This window comes from Pristiophorus japonicus, chromosome 2 (assembly GCF_044704955.1).
Source record: "Pristiophorus japonicus isolate sPriJap1 chromosome 2, sPriJap1.hap1, whole genome shotgun sequence".
Lineage (NCBI taxonomy): Eukaryota > Metazoa > Chordata > Chondrichthyes > Pristiophoridae > Pristiophorus > Pristiophorus japonicus.
Genome location: NC_091978.1, coordinates 65033788 through 65053952, shown reverse-complemented (window position 1 = coordinate 65053952; position 20165 = coordinate 65033788). Strand labels below are relative to the sequence as shown.

The window sequence follows — 20165 nt, the reverse complement described above, 5'->3', positions numbered from 1 at the left end:
AACTTTAGTAACCCATTCCTGCTTTCTCTCATAAGAACATAAGAATTAGGAACAGGAGTAGGCCATCTAGCCCCTCGAGCCTGCTCCGCCATTCAACAAGATCATGGCTGATCTGGCCGTGGACTCAGCTCCACTTACCCGCCCGCTCCCCGTAACCCTAAATTCGCTTATTGATTAAAAATCTATCGATCTGTGATTTGAATACATTCAATGAGCTAACCTCAACTGCTTCCTTGGGCAGAGAATTCCACAGATTCACAACCCTCTGGGAGAAGAAATTCCTTCTCAACTCGGTTTTAAATTGGCTCCCCCATATTTTGAGGTTGTGCCCCCTAGTTCTCGTCTCCCCGACCAGTGGAAACAACCTCTCTGCCTCGATCTTGTCTATCCCTTTCATTATTTTAAATGTTTCTATAAGATCACCCCTCATCCTTCTGAACTCCAATGAGTAAAGACTCAGTCTACTCAATCTATCATTCATAAGGTAACCCCCTCATCTCCTGAATTGGCCTAGTGAATAGTCTCTGTACCCCCTCCAAAGCTAGTATATCCTTCCTTAAGTAAGGTGACCAAAACTGCACGCAGTACTCCAGGTGCGGCCTCACCAATACCCTGAACAGTTGCAGCAGGACCTCCCTGCTTTTGTACTCCATCCCTCTCGCAATGAAGGCCAACATTCCATTCGCCTTCCTGATTACCTGCTGCACCTGCAAACTAACTTTTTGGGATTCATGCACAAGGACCCCCAGGTCCCTCTGCACCGCAGCATGTTGTAATTTCTCCCCATTCAAATAATATTCCCTTTTACAGTGTTATTTTTTCCCAAGGTGGATAACCTCACATTTTCCGACATTGTATTCCATCTGCCAAACCTTAGCCCATTCGTTTAACCTATCTAAATCTCTTTGCAGCCTCTGTGTCCTCGACACAACCCACTTTCCCACTAATCTTAGTGTCATCTGCAAATTTTGTTACACTACACTCTGTCCCCTCTTCCAGGTCATCTATGTATATTGTAAACAGTTGTGGTCCCAGCACCGATCCCTGTAGCACCCCACTAACGACCGATTTCCAATCCGAAAATGACCCATTTATCCCGACTCTCTGCTTTCTGTTAGCCAGCCAATTCTCTATCCATGCTAATACATTTCCTCTGACTCCGCGTACTTTTATCTTCTGCAGTAACCTTTTGTGTGGCACCTTATCGAATGCCTTTTGGAAATCTAAATACACCACATCCATCGGTACACCTCTATCCACCATGCTCGTTATAGCCTCAAAGAATTCCAGTAAATTAGTTAAACATGATTTCCCCTTCATGAATCCATGTTGCGTCTGCTTGATTGCACTATTCCTATCTAGATGTCCCGCTATTTCTTCCTTAATGATAGCTTCAAGCATTTTCCCCACTACAGATGTTAAACTAACCGGCCTATAGTTACCTGCCTTTTGTCTGCCACCTTTTTTTTTTTTTTAAACAGAGGCGTTACATTAGCTGCTTTCCAATCCACTGGTACCTCCCCAGAGTCCAGGGAATTTTGGTAGATTATAACGAATGCATCTGCTATAACTTCCACCATCTCTTTTAATACCCTGGGATGCATTTCATCAGGACCAGGGGACTTGTCTACCTTGAGTCCCATTAGCTTGTCCAGCACTACCCCCCCTAGTGATAGTGATTATCTCAAGGTCCTCCCTTCCCACATTCCCGTGACCAGCAATTTTTGGCATGGTTTTTGTGTCTTCCACTGTGAAGACCGAAGCAAAATAATTGTTTAAGGTCTCAGCCATTTCCACATTTCCCATTATTAAATTCCTCCTTCTCATCTTCTAAGGGACCAACATTTACTGTAGTCACTCTTTTCCGTTTTATATATCGGTAAAAGCTTTTACTATCTGTTTTAATGTTTTGCGCAAGTTTACTTTCGTAATCTATCTTTCCTTTCTTTATTGCTTTCTTAGTCATTCTTTGCTGTCGTTTAAAGTTTTCCCAATCTTCTAGTTTCCCACTAACCTTGGCCACCTTATACGCATTGGTTTTTAATTTGATACTCTCCTTTATTTCCTTGGTTATCCACGGCTGGTTATCCCTTCTCTTACCGCCCTTCTTTTTCACTGGAATATATTTTTGTTGAGTACTGTGAAAGAGCTCCTTAAAAGTCCTCCACTGTTCCTCAATTGTGCCTCCATTGTTCCTCAATATCCCTTGATCCCTTTAGCTGTAAGGGCCACATCTAACTCCGTTTTGAATATATCTAGCGAACTGGCCTCAACAACTTTCTGTGGTAGAGAATTCCACAGATTCACAATTCTGATTGAAGAGATTTCTCCTCATCTCGATCCTAAATGGCTTACCCCTTATCCTTAAACTGTGACCCCTGGTTCTGGACTTCCCCAACATCGGGAACATTCTTCTTGCATCTAACCTGTCCAATCCCGTCAGAATTTTGCATGTTTCTATGAGATCCCCTTTCATTCTTCTAAATTCCAGTGAATATAAGCCTAGTCGATCCAGTCTTTCTTCATATGTCAGTCCTGCCATCCCGGAAATCAGTCTGGTGAACCTTTGCTGTACTCCCTCAATAGCAAGAACGTCCTTCCTCAGGTTAGGAGACCAAAACTGTACACAATATTCAAGGTGTGGCCTCACCAAGTTCCTGTACAACTGCAGTAAGACCTCCCTGCTCCTACACACAAAACCTCTCGCGATGAAGGCCAACATGCCATTTGCCTTCTTCACCGCCTGCTGTACTTGCATGCCAACTTTCAATGACTGATGTACCATGACACCCAGGTCTTGTTGCACCTCCCCTTTTCCTAATCTGTTACCATTCAGATAATATTCTGCCTTCCTGTTTTTGCCACCAAAGTGGATAACCACACATTTATCTACATTATCTGCCATGCATTTGCCCACTCACCTACCCTGTCCAAGTCACCCTGCAGCTTCATAGTCCTCCTCACAGCTCACACTGCCACCCAGCTTAGTGTCATCTGCAAACTTGGAGATATTACATTCAATTCCTTCGTCTAAATCATTAATGTATATTGTAAATAGCTGGGGTCCCAGCACTGAACCTTGCGGTACCCCACTGGTCACTGCCTGCCATTCTGAAAAGGACCCGTTTATTCCTACTCTTTCTTGTCTGCCAACCAGTTCTCTATCCACATCAATACATTACCCCCAATACCATGTGCTTTCATTTTGCACACTAATCTCTTGTGTGGGACCTTGTCAAAAGCCTTTTGAAAGTCCAAATACACCACATCCACTAGTTCTCCCTTGTCCACTCTACTAGTTACATCCTCAAAAAATTCTAGAAGATTTGTCAATCAAGATTTCCCTTTCATAAATCCATGCTGACTTGGACCGATCCTGTCACAGCTTTCCAAATGCACTGCTATTCCATCTTTAATAATTGATTCCAACATTTTCCCCACTACCGATGTCAGGCTAACCTGTCTATAATTCCCTGTTTTCCCTCTCCATTGTTTTTTTTTAAAGTGGGGTTACATTAGCTACCCTCCAATCCATAGGAACTGATCCAGAGTCTATAAAATGTTGGTAAATTACCACTAATGCATCCACTATTTCTCGGGCCACTTCCTTAAGTACTCTGGGATGCAGACTATCAGGCCCTGGGGATTTATTGGCCTTCAATCCCATCAATTTCCTTAGCACAATTTCCTGACTAATAAGGATTTCCTTCAGTTCCTCCTTCTCGCTGGACCCTCGGTCCCCTAGTATTTCCGGAAGGTTATTTGTGTCTTCCTTAGTGAAGACAGAACCAATCCAAAGTTGAAGTTTGAGGCCCTGTGGTAGGATGAAGTTGACTTGCAGATAGGATGAAGTCAGCTTGGAACATCCACGAACCAATGCCCAGTAAGTTGTGGAGAGGGGGTGAATCCAGCAGCTGTTTGTAGGACGGAGTATCAGATGTAACGCTGGTGGAGGTTGTCCAGTAGAATTGGAGGGCCGAGGATCAGATAGGTAACTATGATTGACCCTGGGGTCCAGTGGAGCAAGGAGAAACTGGGTGAAATGTAGTGCCTTTCTTCCCAAACTATGTATGTTAACAGTTCGAAAGCAAGTGAGTGCTGAAATTCAAAGCCAATGACGTGTCAAACAGTGTCAGATTCAAAAATAATCCAGAGCACATCAATTCACACACGCAAGATAAATACAGATGAGGAAGGCCATTTGCCCCTCATTAGCTTACTCATCCAAAAAGATTTTACAAAAACAAAATACTGCGGATGCTGGAATCTGAAATAAAAAACAGAGAATGCTGGAAATCTCAGCGGGTCAGGCAGCATCTGTGGAGAGAAAAACAAAGTTAATGTTTCGGGTTAATGACCCTTCGTCAGAACTGGAGAGTGTCGAAAAGAACAGATTCTTAACAAGCACTGAAGGGGGGAGGCGAAGAAAGAACAAAAGGGAAGGTCTGTGATCAGGTGGAAGGCAGGAGAGATTAGAGAGACAAAAGGGATGATGGGCCGAATTGAAATGGTAATGGCAGAAGTTAGAAAAAGGTTAATCTGGATGGGGTGCGAATGGTGGAGTAATGACCAGCTGCCATTAGAGACAAAGAGAAAAAGAAAATAAGTAAAACATAAGATGGGGGGGGGGGGGGGAAAGGGAACCAAAGATGGCCAGAGGTTATGCTCTGAAATTGTTGAATTCAATGTTGAGTCCAGAAGACTGTAAAGTGCCTCAACGAAAGATGAGGTGCTGTTCCTCGAGCTTGTGTTGAGCTTCATTGGAACAGTGCAGAAGTCCAAGGACGGAGATATCAGAGTAGGAGTGGAGTGGAAAACTAAAGTGACAGACGACCAGAAGCTCAGGGTCACACATATGGACTGAATGGAGGTGTTTAGCAAAGCGATCACCCAATCTACACTTGGTCTCCCCAATGTAGAGAAGGCCACATCATGAGCACCGAATACAGTATACTAAATTGAAAGTAGTACAAGTAAATCGCTGTTTCACCTGGAAAGAGTAGTTGGGGCCCTGGATAGTGGGAAGGAAGAAGGTAAAAGGGCAGGTGTTGCATCTCCTGCGCCTTCGGGAAGGTGCCATGGGAAGGGGAGGGGGTGCTGGGGGTGACTGCGGAATGGACCAAGGTGTCACGGAGGGAGTGGTCCCTTCGGAATGCTGAGAGGAGAGGGATGGAGAAGATGTGATTGGTGGTGGGATCACACTGGAGGTGGCGGAAATGGCGGAGAATGATCCGTTGAACGTGAAGGCTGGTGAGGTGAAAGGCGAGGACAAGGGGAACCCTGGTGAGGACAAGGGGAACCCTGGTGTGGTTGAGAGGGAGGGGAAGGGGTGAGAGTAGAGGTACAGAAAATGGAATGAGGGCCATGTTAACCACGGCGAAGGGGAATCCTCGGTTGAGGAAAAAGAAAGACATGTCAGAGGCACTAGTGTGAAAGGTGGCGTCGTCAGAGCAGACTCTATGCTGTCCCCATCACAGGATCCAACAGGTTCTTAAATGATTTGATTGTTTTTACCTCCGCTACTCGACCAAAAGTCTATTTCATGTGTTGATCATTCTTTATGAAAAACCTCCTAACATCAGTCCCAAAGTTGCCTTTCACTAGGTTGAGGCTGTATCCCCTTGTCCTACGATTATGCTTGCATTTGAAGTAGTGTTATCTCAAAGTTCAAGTTTCTTCTGATTGTCCTCAAAATTTGTACCCTCAAGGTTGGGCATCAGCCCGAGGGCTGCTTTTTGAAACGTCTCCAGAGTTTGACTGTCTCACTTGTGTTTTGGTGCTCGACACTGTACTCAAAGTATGATATAAACAGAACGCTATATTGTTTAAGCACTATTTTCCCCAACTTGTGCTCCACTGTTTCAATGATTTAGTTGAGCATTCTATCTGCTGGCTCACAGTAATTGGCCATATTGAGAATCAAGCCTACAAAAAACTTGCATCTCTTTCAACTTAATTCTTCGCTATTTCAATACCATTCATGGAGTACTTCTGTCACCCAATTTTTTTTCTTCTTAACTCCAATACATAAAAAACTCATCTGTTTTAAATTTCACTATCCATTCTTCTGCCTTTTTATATATTTTGTCTTCCGCATTTTGTAGTTTCCAGACTGCTGCCTCAAATTCAACCCCTCTTCCTAATTTGTCATCATCTGTGCACTTGACCAGCTTACACTTCTAAATTAAGGTCAATCCAATAATCAAGGGGCATGAATTTAAAGTCATTGACAGAAGGATTAGAGAGCGGAGTTGAGGAGAATTTTTTTCACCCAGAGTCTGGAACTCACTGCCTGAAAGGGTGGTCAAAGCAGAAACCTTCATCACATTATAAAAGTACAGGTTGTAGCTCTCCAGTCCGGGACTCTTTAGTCTGGAAATATCCCTGGTCCGGCATTAGTTAAAGGTGCAGTGGAAGCTTTTTGTCGTAACTCTAGATGTCGAATCGGTTAGACAGATTGGTGATTCTGGAGGAATTCTACTGGCTGTACTGCAACTGTTAACCCTTTTTGGGCAGGAAATTTTTTCCATTTTTGCCCATTTTTCGGGTTTTTGGTCGGGATTTAAAAACAGCAATCTGAAGCCTGGTAGAGGCAGGGGCTTGGGCTCCCTTGCACAAGGGACCGCATACGACCCGATTAAGCTCCAAACAGAGTTCCGAAGTCAGCCGACACACCAGGGTACAGGCCGTGGAGGCCCGGGCAGGTCAAATCATTAACTAAAAGTCAAGACTACGTCCGAGCTTGGTAAAATGATTAACCAAAAATAAGAAAGACTAAGTCCCAGGCTGGGTAAATCATTAACCAGAAGTCACTGGAGAGAGAGAGAGAGAGAGAGAGAGAGAGAGAGAGAGAGAGAGAGAGAGAGAGGGACGACCAGGTTTGAAAGTTCAGGCCGGGCTGAGGCAAGCCATAGCTAGGAGAGTCAAAATCCCCCCTTGATGAGATCGGATTCGGCCTCGTTACCGGGCCTGCGGTTGAAGGTTTCCTGCTTGGGGAAGCAAAGTGGCCATGTGCATTTACTGGACAGGACGTCCAAGCCACAGTTAAGGACCTGGGGTCAGCGGCATCTGCCGCCGTCACGGTGCAGATGGTCGGGAGTGGGAAAGCAGGTCTGGGCCGGAGGCGCCAGTATTTTCAGCTCGATCCCACCTTGTATTTTTCCTTTAAAAAAATCCTGGTGGTTATTTAGGTGAACCCCGAGGTGGCTGCAGATCTCTGGTTGAGAACCCCTGAGCCAGATAACAGGTACTAGGAGCTGGTTAAGTTATCCTCGACTCCGAGGGACTGCCAATGATGATGACTAGGAGCTGTTATTAACTCGCATAGTGAACTCTACAAATTCACCAAGAGTGCTTTGCCACCACCTCTCATGGTTCCGAAAATTCTCTGGTTTGGCACCGGTCAGGTCCCAAGGGTGCCGGACTGGAGAGGTACAACCTGTAAACATAGAAAATAGGTGCAGGAGTCGGCCATTCGGCCCTTCGAGCCTGCACCACCATTCAATAAGATCATGGCTGATCATTCCCGCAGTACCCCTTTCCTGCTTCCTCTCCATACCCCTTGATCCCTTTAGCCATAAGGGCCATATCTAACTCCCTCTTGAATATATCCAATGAACTGGCATCAACAACTCTCTGCGGCAGGGAATTCCACAGGTTAACAACTCTGAGTGAAGAAGTTTCTCCTCATCTCAGTCCTAAATGGCCTACCCCTTATCCTAAGACTGTGTCCCCTGGTTCTGGACTTCCCCAACATCGGGAACAATCTACCCGTATCTAACCTGTCCCGTCCCGTCAGAATCTTGTATGTTTCTATGAGATCCCCTCTCATCCTTCTAAACTCCAAGGTATAAATGCCCAGTTGATCCAGTCTCTCCACATATGTCAGTCATGCCATCCCGGGAATCTGTCTGGTGAACCTTAGCTGCACTCCCTCAATAGCAAGAACGTCCTTCCTCAGATTAGGAGACCAAAACTGAACACAATATTCCAGGCGAGGCCCTGTACAACTGCAGTAAGATCACAGAAAGTTGTTGTTGAGGCCAATTCACTAAATATATTCAAGAAGGAGTTAGATGTAGTCCTTACTACTAGGGGGATCAAGGGATATGGCGAGAAAGCAGGAATGGGGTACTGAAGTTGCATGTTCAGCCATGAACTCATTGAATGGCGGTGCAGGCTCGAAGGGTTGAATGGCCTACTCCTGCACCTATTTTCTATGTTTCTATGTTTCCCTGCTCCTATACTCAAATCCCCTAGATATGAAGGCCAACATACCATTTGCCTTCTTCACCGCCTGCTGTACCTGTATGCCAATTTTCAATGACTGATGAACCATGACACCCAGGTCTCGTTGCACCTCCCCTTTTCCTAATCTGCCACCATTCAGATAATGTTCTGTCTTGACGTTTTTTCCCCCAAAGTGGATAACCTCACATTTATCCACATTACTTGCATATGCACTTGAAGTGCTGCAACCTACAAGGCTACAGACCAAGAGCTGGAAAGTGGAATTAGGCTGGATAACTTTTTTTCGGCCGGCACAGACACACTGAGCCAAATGGCCTCCTTTTGTGCAGCAAATTTCTATGATGCTATGATTAGAAGCAATAGATTTCCCAAAACCTTTTTTTTGAGGCACTCCAGTCAGCAATTCCCCTTTAAACCTCAACAATAATTCCTCTCACAATTGTATGCTGCTTCCCACCCTTCAGCTTATCCTTATCGATTCCCAGGTTTTACCTTGAATTCAGATATCTTTAAGCTTAACTAGTAGCTTTTCATTTTTCAAAAGCTTTTTGGAAGTCGGGATATACCACACTACAGGAAAAGTCGATGTCACTTCCTCAAAAGTTCAAACATGATCTTCCCCTTCTGAATTTGTATTAGACACTTTTTACTCGGTTGAAAATCAAAATATTTTCTATTCACATTCACTGCAGTTATTGCTTTTGATATTTCTCAACTACTTTGAGCCACCTGCTCACCATTTATCCCCTTCTCTCTCCAGTAACACACCAATTGACTCTCTAATCCACTCATCCTGTCCACTTCAATGGACTTGCTTGGTCATTTATTCCATAAGTCTACTACTGTGAATTCTTGATAAGGGAAAGAGATTTTGTAAAAAATATTTGATCTAACAAGAACTAAAATGCAGTACTAAATTCTAGGAGGTTTTATGATCTGAAAGTTCATCATTCTGAGTCGGCCCAGTTAATCACTATCGATACATTTTTACTATCCAAAAGAAACTCGGCTGTTTAGAAAACTGGCTTACTTAGGTCAAAGTTCAACATTTTAGGAGAATATTTCCACAAACTGTCCTGAAAAAATATTAAATCCATCCACAGCATCTGACCTCTTACTCGGTTAAATCTACAGGAAAGAAAGTAATATACGCTTTGAGCACTAACATTTGCATTGCAATATACAAATGGGAATTGTGAAAGAACTATCAATTCGCATAATGCGAGACGTAATATTTAAGCACAAAGAGTAAATACTTTAAAAAGTGATTTCTAATACTTTTATAATGAACTTACGCTGCAATTTTCAGGTGGAACTACCAGTTGGGTGATCTCTCCACCATGGACGCAAAAGATATGTTTCATTTCCCCCGAATTGATATCCCAGATGATTACAGAGAAATCTACTCCGCCCGATACCAAGTAGCGCTGATCATAGCGTGACGAGACCTGGTGTGGGTACAACAGGCAGGTCACTTTGCTTCGATGGCCACGAAGAGTTCGATGGGGAGGCCAGCCTGATGAAAAATCAATTAAAGCACAGAAATGTTTAAATCCATCCTCCACGCAAATTCATAGAAAATCATGCACTTCAAAAAAAATTATAAAATTACAGAAGATCCAGAATAGGAGGCGGCTCATCATGCCAATGCCTGTGCCAGCTCCACATTGGCACTGCTTGCTTTAACCCCACATATCTCTGTTTCTCCACTATGCTGAGAACTTTGTTTTGGGTCCAGTTCAACTAAATTATCTAGTCTTTTGCCCAAAATATACTGCTTCACATTTGTTTATTAAAAAAAAAAATCTGGAAATTAAATATAAAAAGCTGTTACCAGCAAAGTGACCTAGCAAGCCACCTTCACCTGCTCAAGGACATCTAGGAATGGGCACTAAATAACAACTTTTATTTATATAGCACCTTTAACATAGTAAAACGTCCCAAGGCGCTTCACAACAGTGTTGCAGACAAACAGTTAATTTGACACCAAGCCACAGAAGAAATTAAGGCAGATGATCAAAAGCTTGTTTAACGAGGTAGGTTTTAACGAGCGTCTTAAATGGAGGAAAGAGAGGTGGAGAGGCGTCGAGGTTTAGGGAGAGAGTTCCAGAGCTTAGGGCCCAGGCAGCTGAAACCACGTCCGCCGATGGTTGAGCAGTTATAATGAGGGATGCTCAAGAGGCCAGAATTTGAGGCGCGCAGACATCTTGTGTGGTTGTGAGACTGAAAAAGATTATAGAGATATGGAGGGGCAAGTCCATGGAGTAATTTTTAAACAAGGATGAGAATTTTGAAATCGAGGCATTATTTAACTGGGAGCCAATGTAGGTCAGAACGCACAGGGGTGACGGATGATCTTGACTTGGTGTTGACTAAAATGCTAGCCTGGACAGTGATGGGTGCAACCAAAGAATGATTTTTTTTTTTAAACTTGCATTTATATACGCCTTTCACAACCTCAGGACACCTTAAAGCACTTTATACCCAATGAAGTACTTTTGAGGTGGAGTCATTGTTGTAATGTACGGAAACATGGTAGCTAATTTGCAGACAGCAGAGTCCCACAAACAGCAATAAGATCATGACCAGGTACTCTTTTATAGTGATGCTTGTTGAGGTTTAAATATTGGCTAGGACACTGGGGAGAATTTCCCTGCTCTTGAGAGGGCAGATGGGGCCTTGGTTTAATGTCTCATCCAAAAGACAACACCCCTAAAAGACAGTACGTCCAATAGTGCAGCTCTTCCTCAATCCTGCATTGAAGTGTGGACCTAGATTATGTGCTCCACTCCTGGAATGAGGCAAAAATTCAACCACTGAGTCACGGTTTATAATCAGGATAACCGTGGAGTAAACAGCAGTTTTAGCATAGGAGAGTGACGCCAGATGGTGCTTGATGTGGTGCAGCCAGATGTAATGATAGATGACTAAATGCTCATGTCTGTGCCCCTTCGATTTGGAGGAGCAAAAATGTGGACAATACCAGAGGGAATGACAGGGATGGAGGAATGTAAATATTTTTCTGGGGACAAGATCATCAAAGGTGGAGTTGAGGAAGTAGTTGAGCAGATTGATGGCTGCAGAACTAACGTGACTAATGGAATAAGGGGTCGGCCATTTAGGACTGAGATGAGGAGAAATTTGTTCACTCAGAGAATGGTGAATCTTTGGAATTCTCTACCCCAGAGAGTTGTAGGGGCTCAGTTGTTAAGTTTTTTCAAGATAGAGATCGATAGATTTTTGGATATTAAGGGAATCAAGGGATAAGGGAATAGTGCAGGAAAGTGGATTTGAGGTAGATGATGAGCTATGATCTCATTAAATGGTGGAGCTGACTTGAGTGGCCGAATGGCCTATTCCTGCTGCTACTACTTCTTCTGTTCTTAAAGCCAAAGGCTACACGGCTGGGAGCCGTTTTTTTTCCATGGGGGATGCAAAAGCAAGTGATGTTGGAAAGGGATAGAAAAAAAGTTGTCATAGATAATCTTCTCTGTGATGAGACCAAGGGAGTAGAGGGAAAGCAAGGTCAAGAGGGTGGCCAAAAATATGGGTCAGAGAGTTTTTATCGAGGGAGAGTTTGTGTCGAGAGAGAGTTTTAGGAAGGTAAAGAGCGAAGTGAATTCAGAGAAGCGAGGGCAAGGGTAGCTGAGGTGGAGATTGAAATTAATGAGGATAACAAGTTGCTCAGTGCAAAGGCTATCTCGGGGTGAAACTCAGGTGGGGATGGGAGGGGACAGTACACAATAATAATTTTCAAGGATACAGGTGAAAAAAGGTGAGGTGCTCAAAGGAAGAAAAGGTACCAGAGGAGATCGGATAAGAACATGATGCGAGTTGGTGCCAAGGGCCACACAACCACTGTTATGGTTTAGGTGGAGTGGGTGGTAGAAAAAATGGGCAGGTGCAGAAGAGCTTTGGCAGGGGGCAAGGGGCAAGGCATCACCACGTGCCAGCCAAGTTTCAATCAATGCAATTTTCCACAATAAGGTGGTGGATGGCAAGAACCTTGCTTGCGAGTGAATGGGCATTCTGGAGAGAAATGCAGAGGGGTAGTGATTGTTGATCCGTTGGCAGAGTCCAAGGGAACAGGAGGATCAAAGATTGGCAAGATAAGCCCTCAGCCAACACATTGGACGAAAGTTCACGAGAGGGGAAAATGAAGACGTTGTGGTTGCTGCTCATAAGGAGGCAGTGACAGGTGCTTCAAGGGTCTTTCAGAGAATGCCTAGAGAGGCACAGAGGGTAAATTAAGACTAAATAAAGGGGGGGATGGCTGCAGGAGAGCAGAAAGACAGAAGAGTAGTGATGGGTTGAGGTAGGGATTGGGGAACAAAGTACCCGAGGGGTGAATTGTAAAGCTGCTTTATTTTACACCGAATGAATATACAGAACAATGGTCTAATATAGAAACAAAGACATAGAAAATAGGTGCAGGAGCAGGCTATTCGGCTCTTCTAGCCTGCACAGCCATTCAATGAGTTCATGGCTGAACATGCAACTTCAGTACCCCATTCCTGCTTTCTCGCCATACCCCTTGATCCCTCTAGTAGTAAGGACTTCATCTAACTCCCTTTTGAATATATTTAGTGAATTGGCATCAACAACTTTCTGTGGTAGAGAATTCCACAGGTTCACCACTCTCTGGGTGAAGAAGTTTCTCCTCATCTCGGTCCTAAATGGCTTACCCCTTATCCTTAGACTGTGACCCCTGGTAATGAGATTCACAGTTCAATGAGCACAATTTACCTTTACATAATATAAAATAATAAATACATCATGCTTCTCACATCAGTGGGTCAACTTCCTTGAGTTGAACAAGATGTTTTCTAACTGTCATTTCAGCATTTCTGACTCTTAAACCTGTCTAAATCTTTCACAGCTCTGTTTAAAAGTCCAAGTGTTCTCAAAGTCTTACAATTTTTCAAGAAGATTGCCCACTCTGATCCCACCGACCACCGTATACTTTCTCCTCCTATCTGTACACCTACACGGAGTGCAGCAGGAGCTCAGAGTGCAACGGTAAGTGTTTGGTAAGTGGGAGAGTTTTTAGGATTAATCCCTTTTAAACCATTTCAAGGTTGGTGTAAATTACTAGTGACAATTTCTAGTAGCTTCTAAAGATGAAATAGGATTACAAGTTTAAGTAAAACGGAAATATTAAACAGATAGGATTCTTGTAGATTTAAGCAGAGACAAACAAGCAAGCTAGCTTAGTTAATTGGCTAGTTAGTAAAAGCTGGTTCCCATAAACAGGCCAGTGGTGAGTCAGCTAGAAACAGTATAAAAAGAGAGGGCTTTGTGCAGACCTGCACAGAGTGCAAAGGTAAGAGTTTGGTAAGTGGGAGAGTTTTAAGGGCAAGTGGGAACGGGAGGTGTTGCTTTGTCTTGTTTTCCCCACCAGTACTGACTCCCCGACCTGGGAGGAAAAGAAAACTAAGTGTGATGTCACAGCCAAGAGGTAAGTGATTGGCTGGTTGATTGGTGAGTAGTTTTTCTTTTTTCCTTATCTTGTCAGTAAGAAACATAAGAACATAAGAATTTGCAACAGGAGTAGGCCATCTAGCCCCTCGAGGCTGCTCCGCCATTCAACAAGATCATGGCTAATCTGGCCGTGGACTCAGCTCCACTTACCCGCCCGTTCCCCATAACCCTTAATTCCCTTATTGGTTAAAAATCTATCGATCTGTGATTTGAATACATTCAATGAGCTAGCCTCAACTGCTTCCTTGGGCAGAGAATTCCACAGTTTCACAACCCTCTGGGAGAAGAAATTCCTTCTCAACTCGGTTTTAAATTGGCTCCCCCATATTTTGAGGCCGTGCCCCCTAGTTCTCGTCTCCCCGACCAGTGGAAACAACCTCTCTGCCTCTATCTTGTCTATCCCTTTCATTATTTTAAATGTTTCTATAAGATCACCCCTCATCCTTCTGAACTCCAACGAGTAAAGACCCAGTCTACTCAATCTATCATCGTAAGGTAACCCCCTCATCTCCGGAATCAGCCTAGTGAATCATCTCTGTACCCACTCCAAAGCTAGTATATCCTTCCTTAAGTAAGTTGACCAAAACTGCACACAGTACTCCAGCTGCGGCCTCACCAATATCCTGAACAGTTGCAGCAGGACCTCCCTACTTTTGTATTCCATCCCTCTCGCAATGAAGGCCAACATTCCATTCGCCTTCCTGATTATCTGCTGCACCTGCAAACTAACTTTTTGGGATTCATGCACAAGGACTCAAAAGAGTTTCATGCACAAGGATCCAAAAAGAGTTTCATGCACAAGGACCCCCAGGTCCCTCTGCACCGCAGCATGTTGTAATTTCTCCCCATTCAAATAATATTCCCTTTTACTGATTTTTTTTCCCCAAGGTGGATGACCTCACATTTTCCGACACTGTATTCCATCTGCCAAACCTTAGCCCATTTGCTTAACCTATCTAAATCTCTTTACAGCCTCTCTCTGTCCTCTACACAAACCGCTTTCCCACTAATCTTTGTGTCATCTGCAAATTTTGTTACACTACACTGTCCTCTCTTCCAGGTCATCTATGTATATTGTAAACAGTTGTGGTCCCAGCACTGATTCCTGTGGCACCCCACTAACCACCGATTGCCAAACCGAAAAGGACCCATTTATCCCAACTCTCTGCTTTCTGTTAGCCAGCCAATTCTCTATCTATGCTAATACATTTCCTCTGACTCCGCGTACCTTTATCTTCTGCAGTAACTTTTTGTGTGGCACCTTATCGAATGCCTTTTGGAAATCTAAATACACCACATCCATCGGTACACCTCTATCCACCATGCTCGTTATATCCTCAAAGAATTCCAGTAAATTAGTAAAACATAATTTCCCCTTCATGAATTCATGTTGCGTCTGCTTGACTGCACTATTCCTATCTAGATGTCACACTATTTCTTCCTTAATGATAGCTTCAAGCATTTTCCCCACGACAGATGTTAAACTAACCGGCTTATAGTTATCTGCCTTTTGTCTGCCCCCCTTTTTTTTTTTAAAAACAGAGGCGTTACATTAGCTGCTTTCCAATCCGCTGGTACCTCCCCAGAGTCCAGAGAATTTTGGTAGATTATAACGAATGCATCTGCTATAACTTTCGCCATCTCTTTTAATACCCTGGGATGCATTTCATCAGGACCAGGGGACTTGTCTACCTTGAGTCCCATTAGCCTGTCCAGCACTACCCCCCTAGTGATAGTGATTATCTCATGGTCCTCCCTTCCCACATTCCCGTGACCAGCAATTTTTGGCATGGTTTTTGTGTCTTCCACTGTGAAGACCGAAGCAAAATAATTGTTTAAGGTCTCAGCCATTTCCACATTTCCCATTATTAAATCCCCCATCTCATCTTCTAAGGGACTAACATTTACTTTAGTCACTCTTTTCCGTTTTATATATCAGTAAAAGATTTTACTATCTGTTTTTATGTTTTGCACAAGTTTACTTTCGTAATCTATCTTTCCTTTCTTTATTGCTTTCTTAGTCATTCTTTGCTGTTTTTTTAAATTTTCCCAATCTTCTAGTTTCCCACTAACCTTGGCCACCTTATACGCATTGGTTTTTAATTTGATGCTCTCCTTTATTTCCTTGTTTATCCACGGCTGGTTATCCCTTCTCTTACCGCCCTTCTTTTTCACTGGAATATATTTTTGTTGAGCACTATGAAAGAGCTCCTTAAAAGTCCTCCACTGTTCCTCAATTATGCTACCGTTTAGTCTGTAGTTCCAGTCTACTTTCGCCAACTCTGCCTTCATCCCACTGTAGTCCCCTTTGTTTAAGCATAGTATGCTCATTTGAGACACTACTTCCTCACCCTCAATCTGTATTGCAAATTCAACCATACTGTGATCACTCATTCCGAGAGGATCTTTTACTAGGAGATCGTTTATTATTCCTGTCTCATTACACAGGACCAGATCTAAGATAGCTTGCTCCCTTGTAGGTTCTGTAGCATACTGTTCTAAGAAACAATCCCATATGCATTCTATGAATTCCTCCTCAAGGCTACGCCGTGCGATTTGATTTGACCAATCGATATGTAGGTTAAAATCCCCCATGATTACTGCCGTTCCTTTTTCACATGCCTCAGTTATTCCCTTGATTATTGTCCGCCCCACCGTGAAGTTATTATTTGAGGGCCTATAAACTACGCCCACCAGTGACATTTTCCCCTTACGATCTCTAATCTCCACCCACAATGATTCAACATTTTGTTCATTAGAGCCAATATCATCTCTCTCAACTGCCCTGATATCATCCTTTATTAACAGAGCCACCCCACCTCAAACCTTTGGCATTGTTGCCAAATTAGGTTATTTTAAGGGTTAAGTCATGGCAAGAGAGCCCAGATCCATGTCATGCTCCTCCTGTGCCATGTGGAAAATCAGGGACGCTTCCAGTGTCCCTGACGACTGTGTGCAGGAAGTGTATCCAGCTGAAACTTCTGTTAGACCGCATGACGGCACCGGAACTGCAGATGGATTCACTCTGGATCATGCGCGATGCTGAGGATGTCGTGGATAGCACGTTCAGTGAGTTGTTCACACCGCAGGTAAAGGTTACAAAGGCAGATAGGGAACGGGTGACCATCAGGCAGGGCAGGAGTAGGAAGGCAGTGCAGGAGTCCCTTGCGGTCATCTCCCTCCAAAACAGATATACCACTTTGGATATTGTTGGGGAAGATGGCTCACCAGGGGAAGCCAAGTTCATGGCCCCGTGGCTGGCTCTGCTGCACAGGAGGGCAGGAAAAAGAGTGGGAGAGCTATAGTGGTAGCGGATTCTATTGTAAGGAGGATAGGTAGGCATTTCTGCAGTCGCAAACGAGACTCCAGGATGGTATGTTGCCTCCCTGGTGCAAGGGTCAAGGATATCTTGGAGCGGCTGCAGGACATTCTGGAGGGGGAGGGTCAACAGCCAGTTGTCGTGGTGCAGAAAGGTACCAACGATATCGGTAACAAGCGGGATGAGGTCCGACAAGCTGAATTTAGGGAGCTAGGAGTTCAATTAAAAAGGAGGACTTAAAGGTAGTAATCTCAGGATTGCTACCAGTGCCACGTGCTAATCAGAGTTGAAATAGCAGGATAGCTGAGATGAATACGTGGCTTGAGGAGTGGTGCAAGAGGGAGGGATTCAAATTCCTGGGACATTGGAACCGGTTCTGGGGGAGGTGGGACCAGTACAAACCGGACGGTCTGCATCTGTGCAGGACAGGAACAATGTCCTCGGGGGAGTGTTTGCTCGTGCTGTTCGGGAAGGGTTAAACTAATATGGCAGGGGGTTGGGAACCAATGCAGGGAGACAGAGGGAAATAAAATGGGGGCAGAAGCAAAAGATAGAAAGGAGAATAGTAAAAGTAGAGGGCAGAGAAACCGAAGGCAAAAATCAAAAAGGGCCACATTACAGCAACATTCTAAAAGGACAAAGAGTGTTAAAAAGACAAACCTGATGCCTCTGTGCCTCAATGCAAGGAGTATGCAAAATAAGGTGGATGAATTAACCGCGCAGGCAGCTATTAATGATTATGATATAATTGCGATTACGGAGACATGGCTCCAGGGTGACCAAGGCTGGGAACTCAACATCCTGGGATATTCAACATTCAGGAAGAATAGTCAGAAAGGAAAAGGAGATGGGGTAGTGTTGCTGGTTAAAGAGGAAATTAACGCAATAGTAAGAAAGGACATTAGCTTGGAGGATGTAGAATCTGTATGGGTAGAGCTGCGGAATACCAAAGAGCAGAAAACACGAGTGGGAGTTGTGTACAGACCACCAAACAGTAAGAGAAAGGTTGGGGATGGCATCAAAGAAGAAATTCGGGATGCGTGCAATAAAGGTGCAGTAGTTATCATGGGCGACTTTACTCTACATGTAGATTGGGCTAACCAAGCTGGTAGCAATGTGGTGGAGGAAGATTTCCTGGAGTGTATTAGGGATGGTTTTCTCGACCAATATGTCGAGGAACCAACTAGAAAGCTGGCCATCCTAGACTGGGTGTTGTGTAATGAGAGAGGACTAATTAGCAATCTTGTTGTCCGAGGCCCCCTGGGGAAAAGTGATCATAATTCTTTATTAAGATGGAGAGTGACAGTGTTAATTCAGAGACTAGAGTCCTGAACTTAAGGAAAGGTAACTTCGATGGTATGAGACGTGAATTGACTGGGATAGACTGGCAAATGATGCTTAAAGAGTTGACAGTGGATAGGCAATGGCAGACATTTATAGATTACATGGACTGGGAGAAATTTAGAATTCAGCAGAGGAGGATAAAGGATCGAATTAGGAGGGGGAAAATAGAGTATGAGAGGAAGCTTGCAGGGAACAGAAACACTGACTGCAAAAACTTCTACAGATATGTAAAAAGAAAAACTTTTGTGCAGACCAACGTAGGTCCCTTGCAGTCAGAATCAGGTGAATTTATAATGGGGAGCGAAGAAATGGCAGAACAATTGAACAAATACTTGACTAAGGAAGACACAAATAACGTTCCAGAAATACTAGGGGTTCGAGGGTCGAGCGAAAAGGAGGAACTGAAGGAAATCCTTATTAGTCAGGAAATTATGTTAGGGAAATTGATAGGATTAAGGGCCGATAAATCCCCAGGGCCTGATAGGCTGCACCCCAGAATACTTAAGGAAGTGGCCCTAGAAATAGTGGATGCATTGGTGATCATTTTCCAACATTCTATTGACTCTGGATCAGTTCCTTTGGACTGGAGGGTAGCTAGTGTAACACCACTTTATAAAAAAGGGAGAGAGAAAACAGGGAATTATAGACCGGTTAGCCTGACATCGGTGGTGGAGAAAATGTTGGAATCAATTATTAAAGATGAAAGAGCAGCCCATTTGGAAAGCTGTGACAGGATCGGTCCAAGTCAGCATGGATTTATGAAAGGGAAATCATGCTCGACAAATCTTCTAGAATTTTTTGAGGATGTAACGAGTAGAGTGGACAAGGGAGAACCAGTGGATGTGGTGTATCTGGACTTTCAAAAGGCTGACAAGGTTGCACACAAGAGATTAGTGTGCAAAATTAAAGCACATGATATTGGGGGTAATGTATTGACGTGGATAGAGAACTGGTTGGCAGACAGGAAGCAGAGTCGGGATAAACAAGTCCTTTTCAGAATGGCAGGCAGTGACCAGTGGGGTGCCGCAGGGTTCAGTGCTGGAACCCCAGCTATCTACAATATACATCAATGATTTAGATGAAGGAATTGAATGTAATATCTCCAAGTTTGCAGATGACACTAAGCTGGGTGGCGGTGTGAACTGTGAGGAGGATGCTAAGAGGCGGCAGGTTGACTTGGACAGGTTAGGTGAGTGGGCAAACGCATGGCAGATGCAGTATAATGTGGATAAATGTGAGATATCCACTTTGGTGGCAAAAACAGGAAGACAGAATATTCGAAACATGGAAAATAGGTGCAGGAGTAGGCCATTCAGCCCTGTGAGCCTGCACTACCATTCAATATCATGGCTGATCATTCACCTCAGTACCCCTTTCCCGCTTTCTCTCCATACCCCTTGATCCCTTTAGCGGTAAGGGCCATATCTAACTCCCTCTTGAATATATCCAATGAACTGGCATCAACAACTCTCTGCGGCAGGGAATTCCACAGGTTAACAACTCTCTGAGTGAAGAAGTTTCTCCTCATCTCAGTCCTAAATGGCCTACCCCTTATTCTAAGACTGTGTCCCCTGGTTCTGGACTTCCCCAACATCCGGAACATTCTTCCCGCATCTAACCTGTCCCGTGCCGTCAGAATTTTGTATGTTTCTATGAGATCCCCTCTCATCCTTCTAAACTCCAGTGTATAAAAGCCCAGTTGATCCGGTCCCTCCTCATATGACAGTGCAGCCAACCCTGGAATCAGTCTGGTGAACCTTCGTTGCACTCC

General features: G+C 44.0%; 1 protein-coding gene across 6 annotated transcripts in view; it reads right to left on the bottom strand.

Moving 5' to 3' along the window:
* The window catches only part of LOC139239069 (WD repeat-containing protein 7), a 1036818-nt gene that overhangs the window by 838349 nt on the left and 178304 nt on the right, over positions 1–20165 (bottom strand). For all 6 annotated transcript variants that reach the window (XM_070867593.1, XM_070867585.1, XM_070867609.1 and 3 more), the window contains one exon: positions 9546–9766. In XM_070867593.1, coding sequence (XP_070723694.1) covers positions 9546–9766 — 221 coding nt within the window. The remainder of the gene's footprint in view (positions 1–9545; positions 9767–20165) is intronic.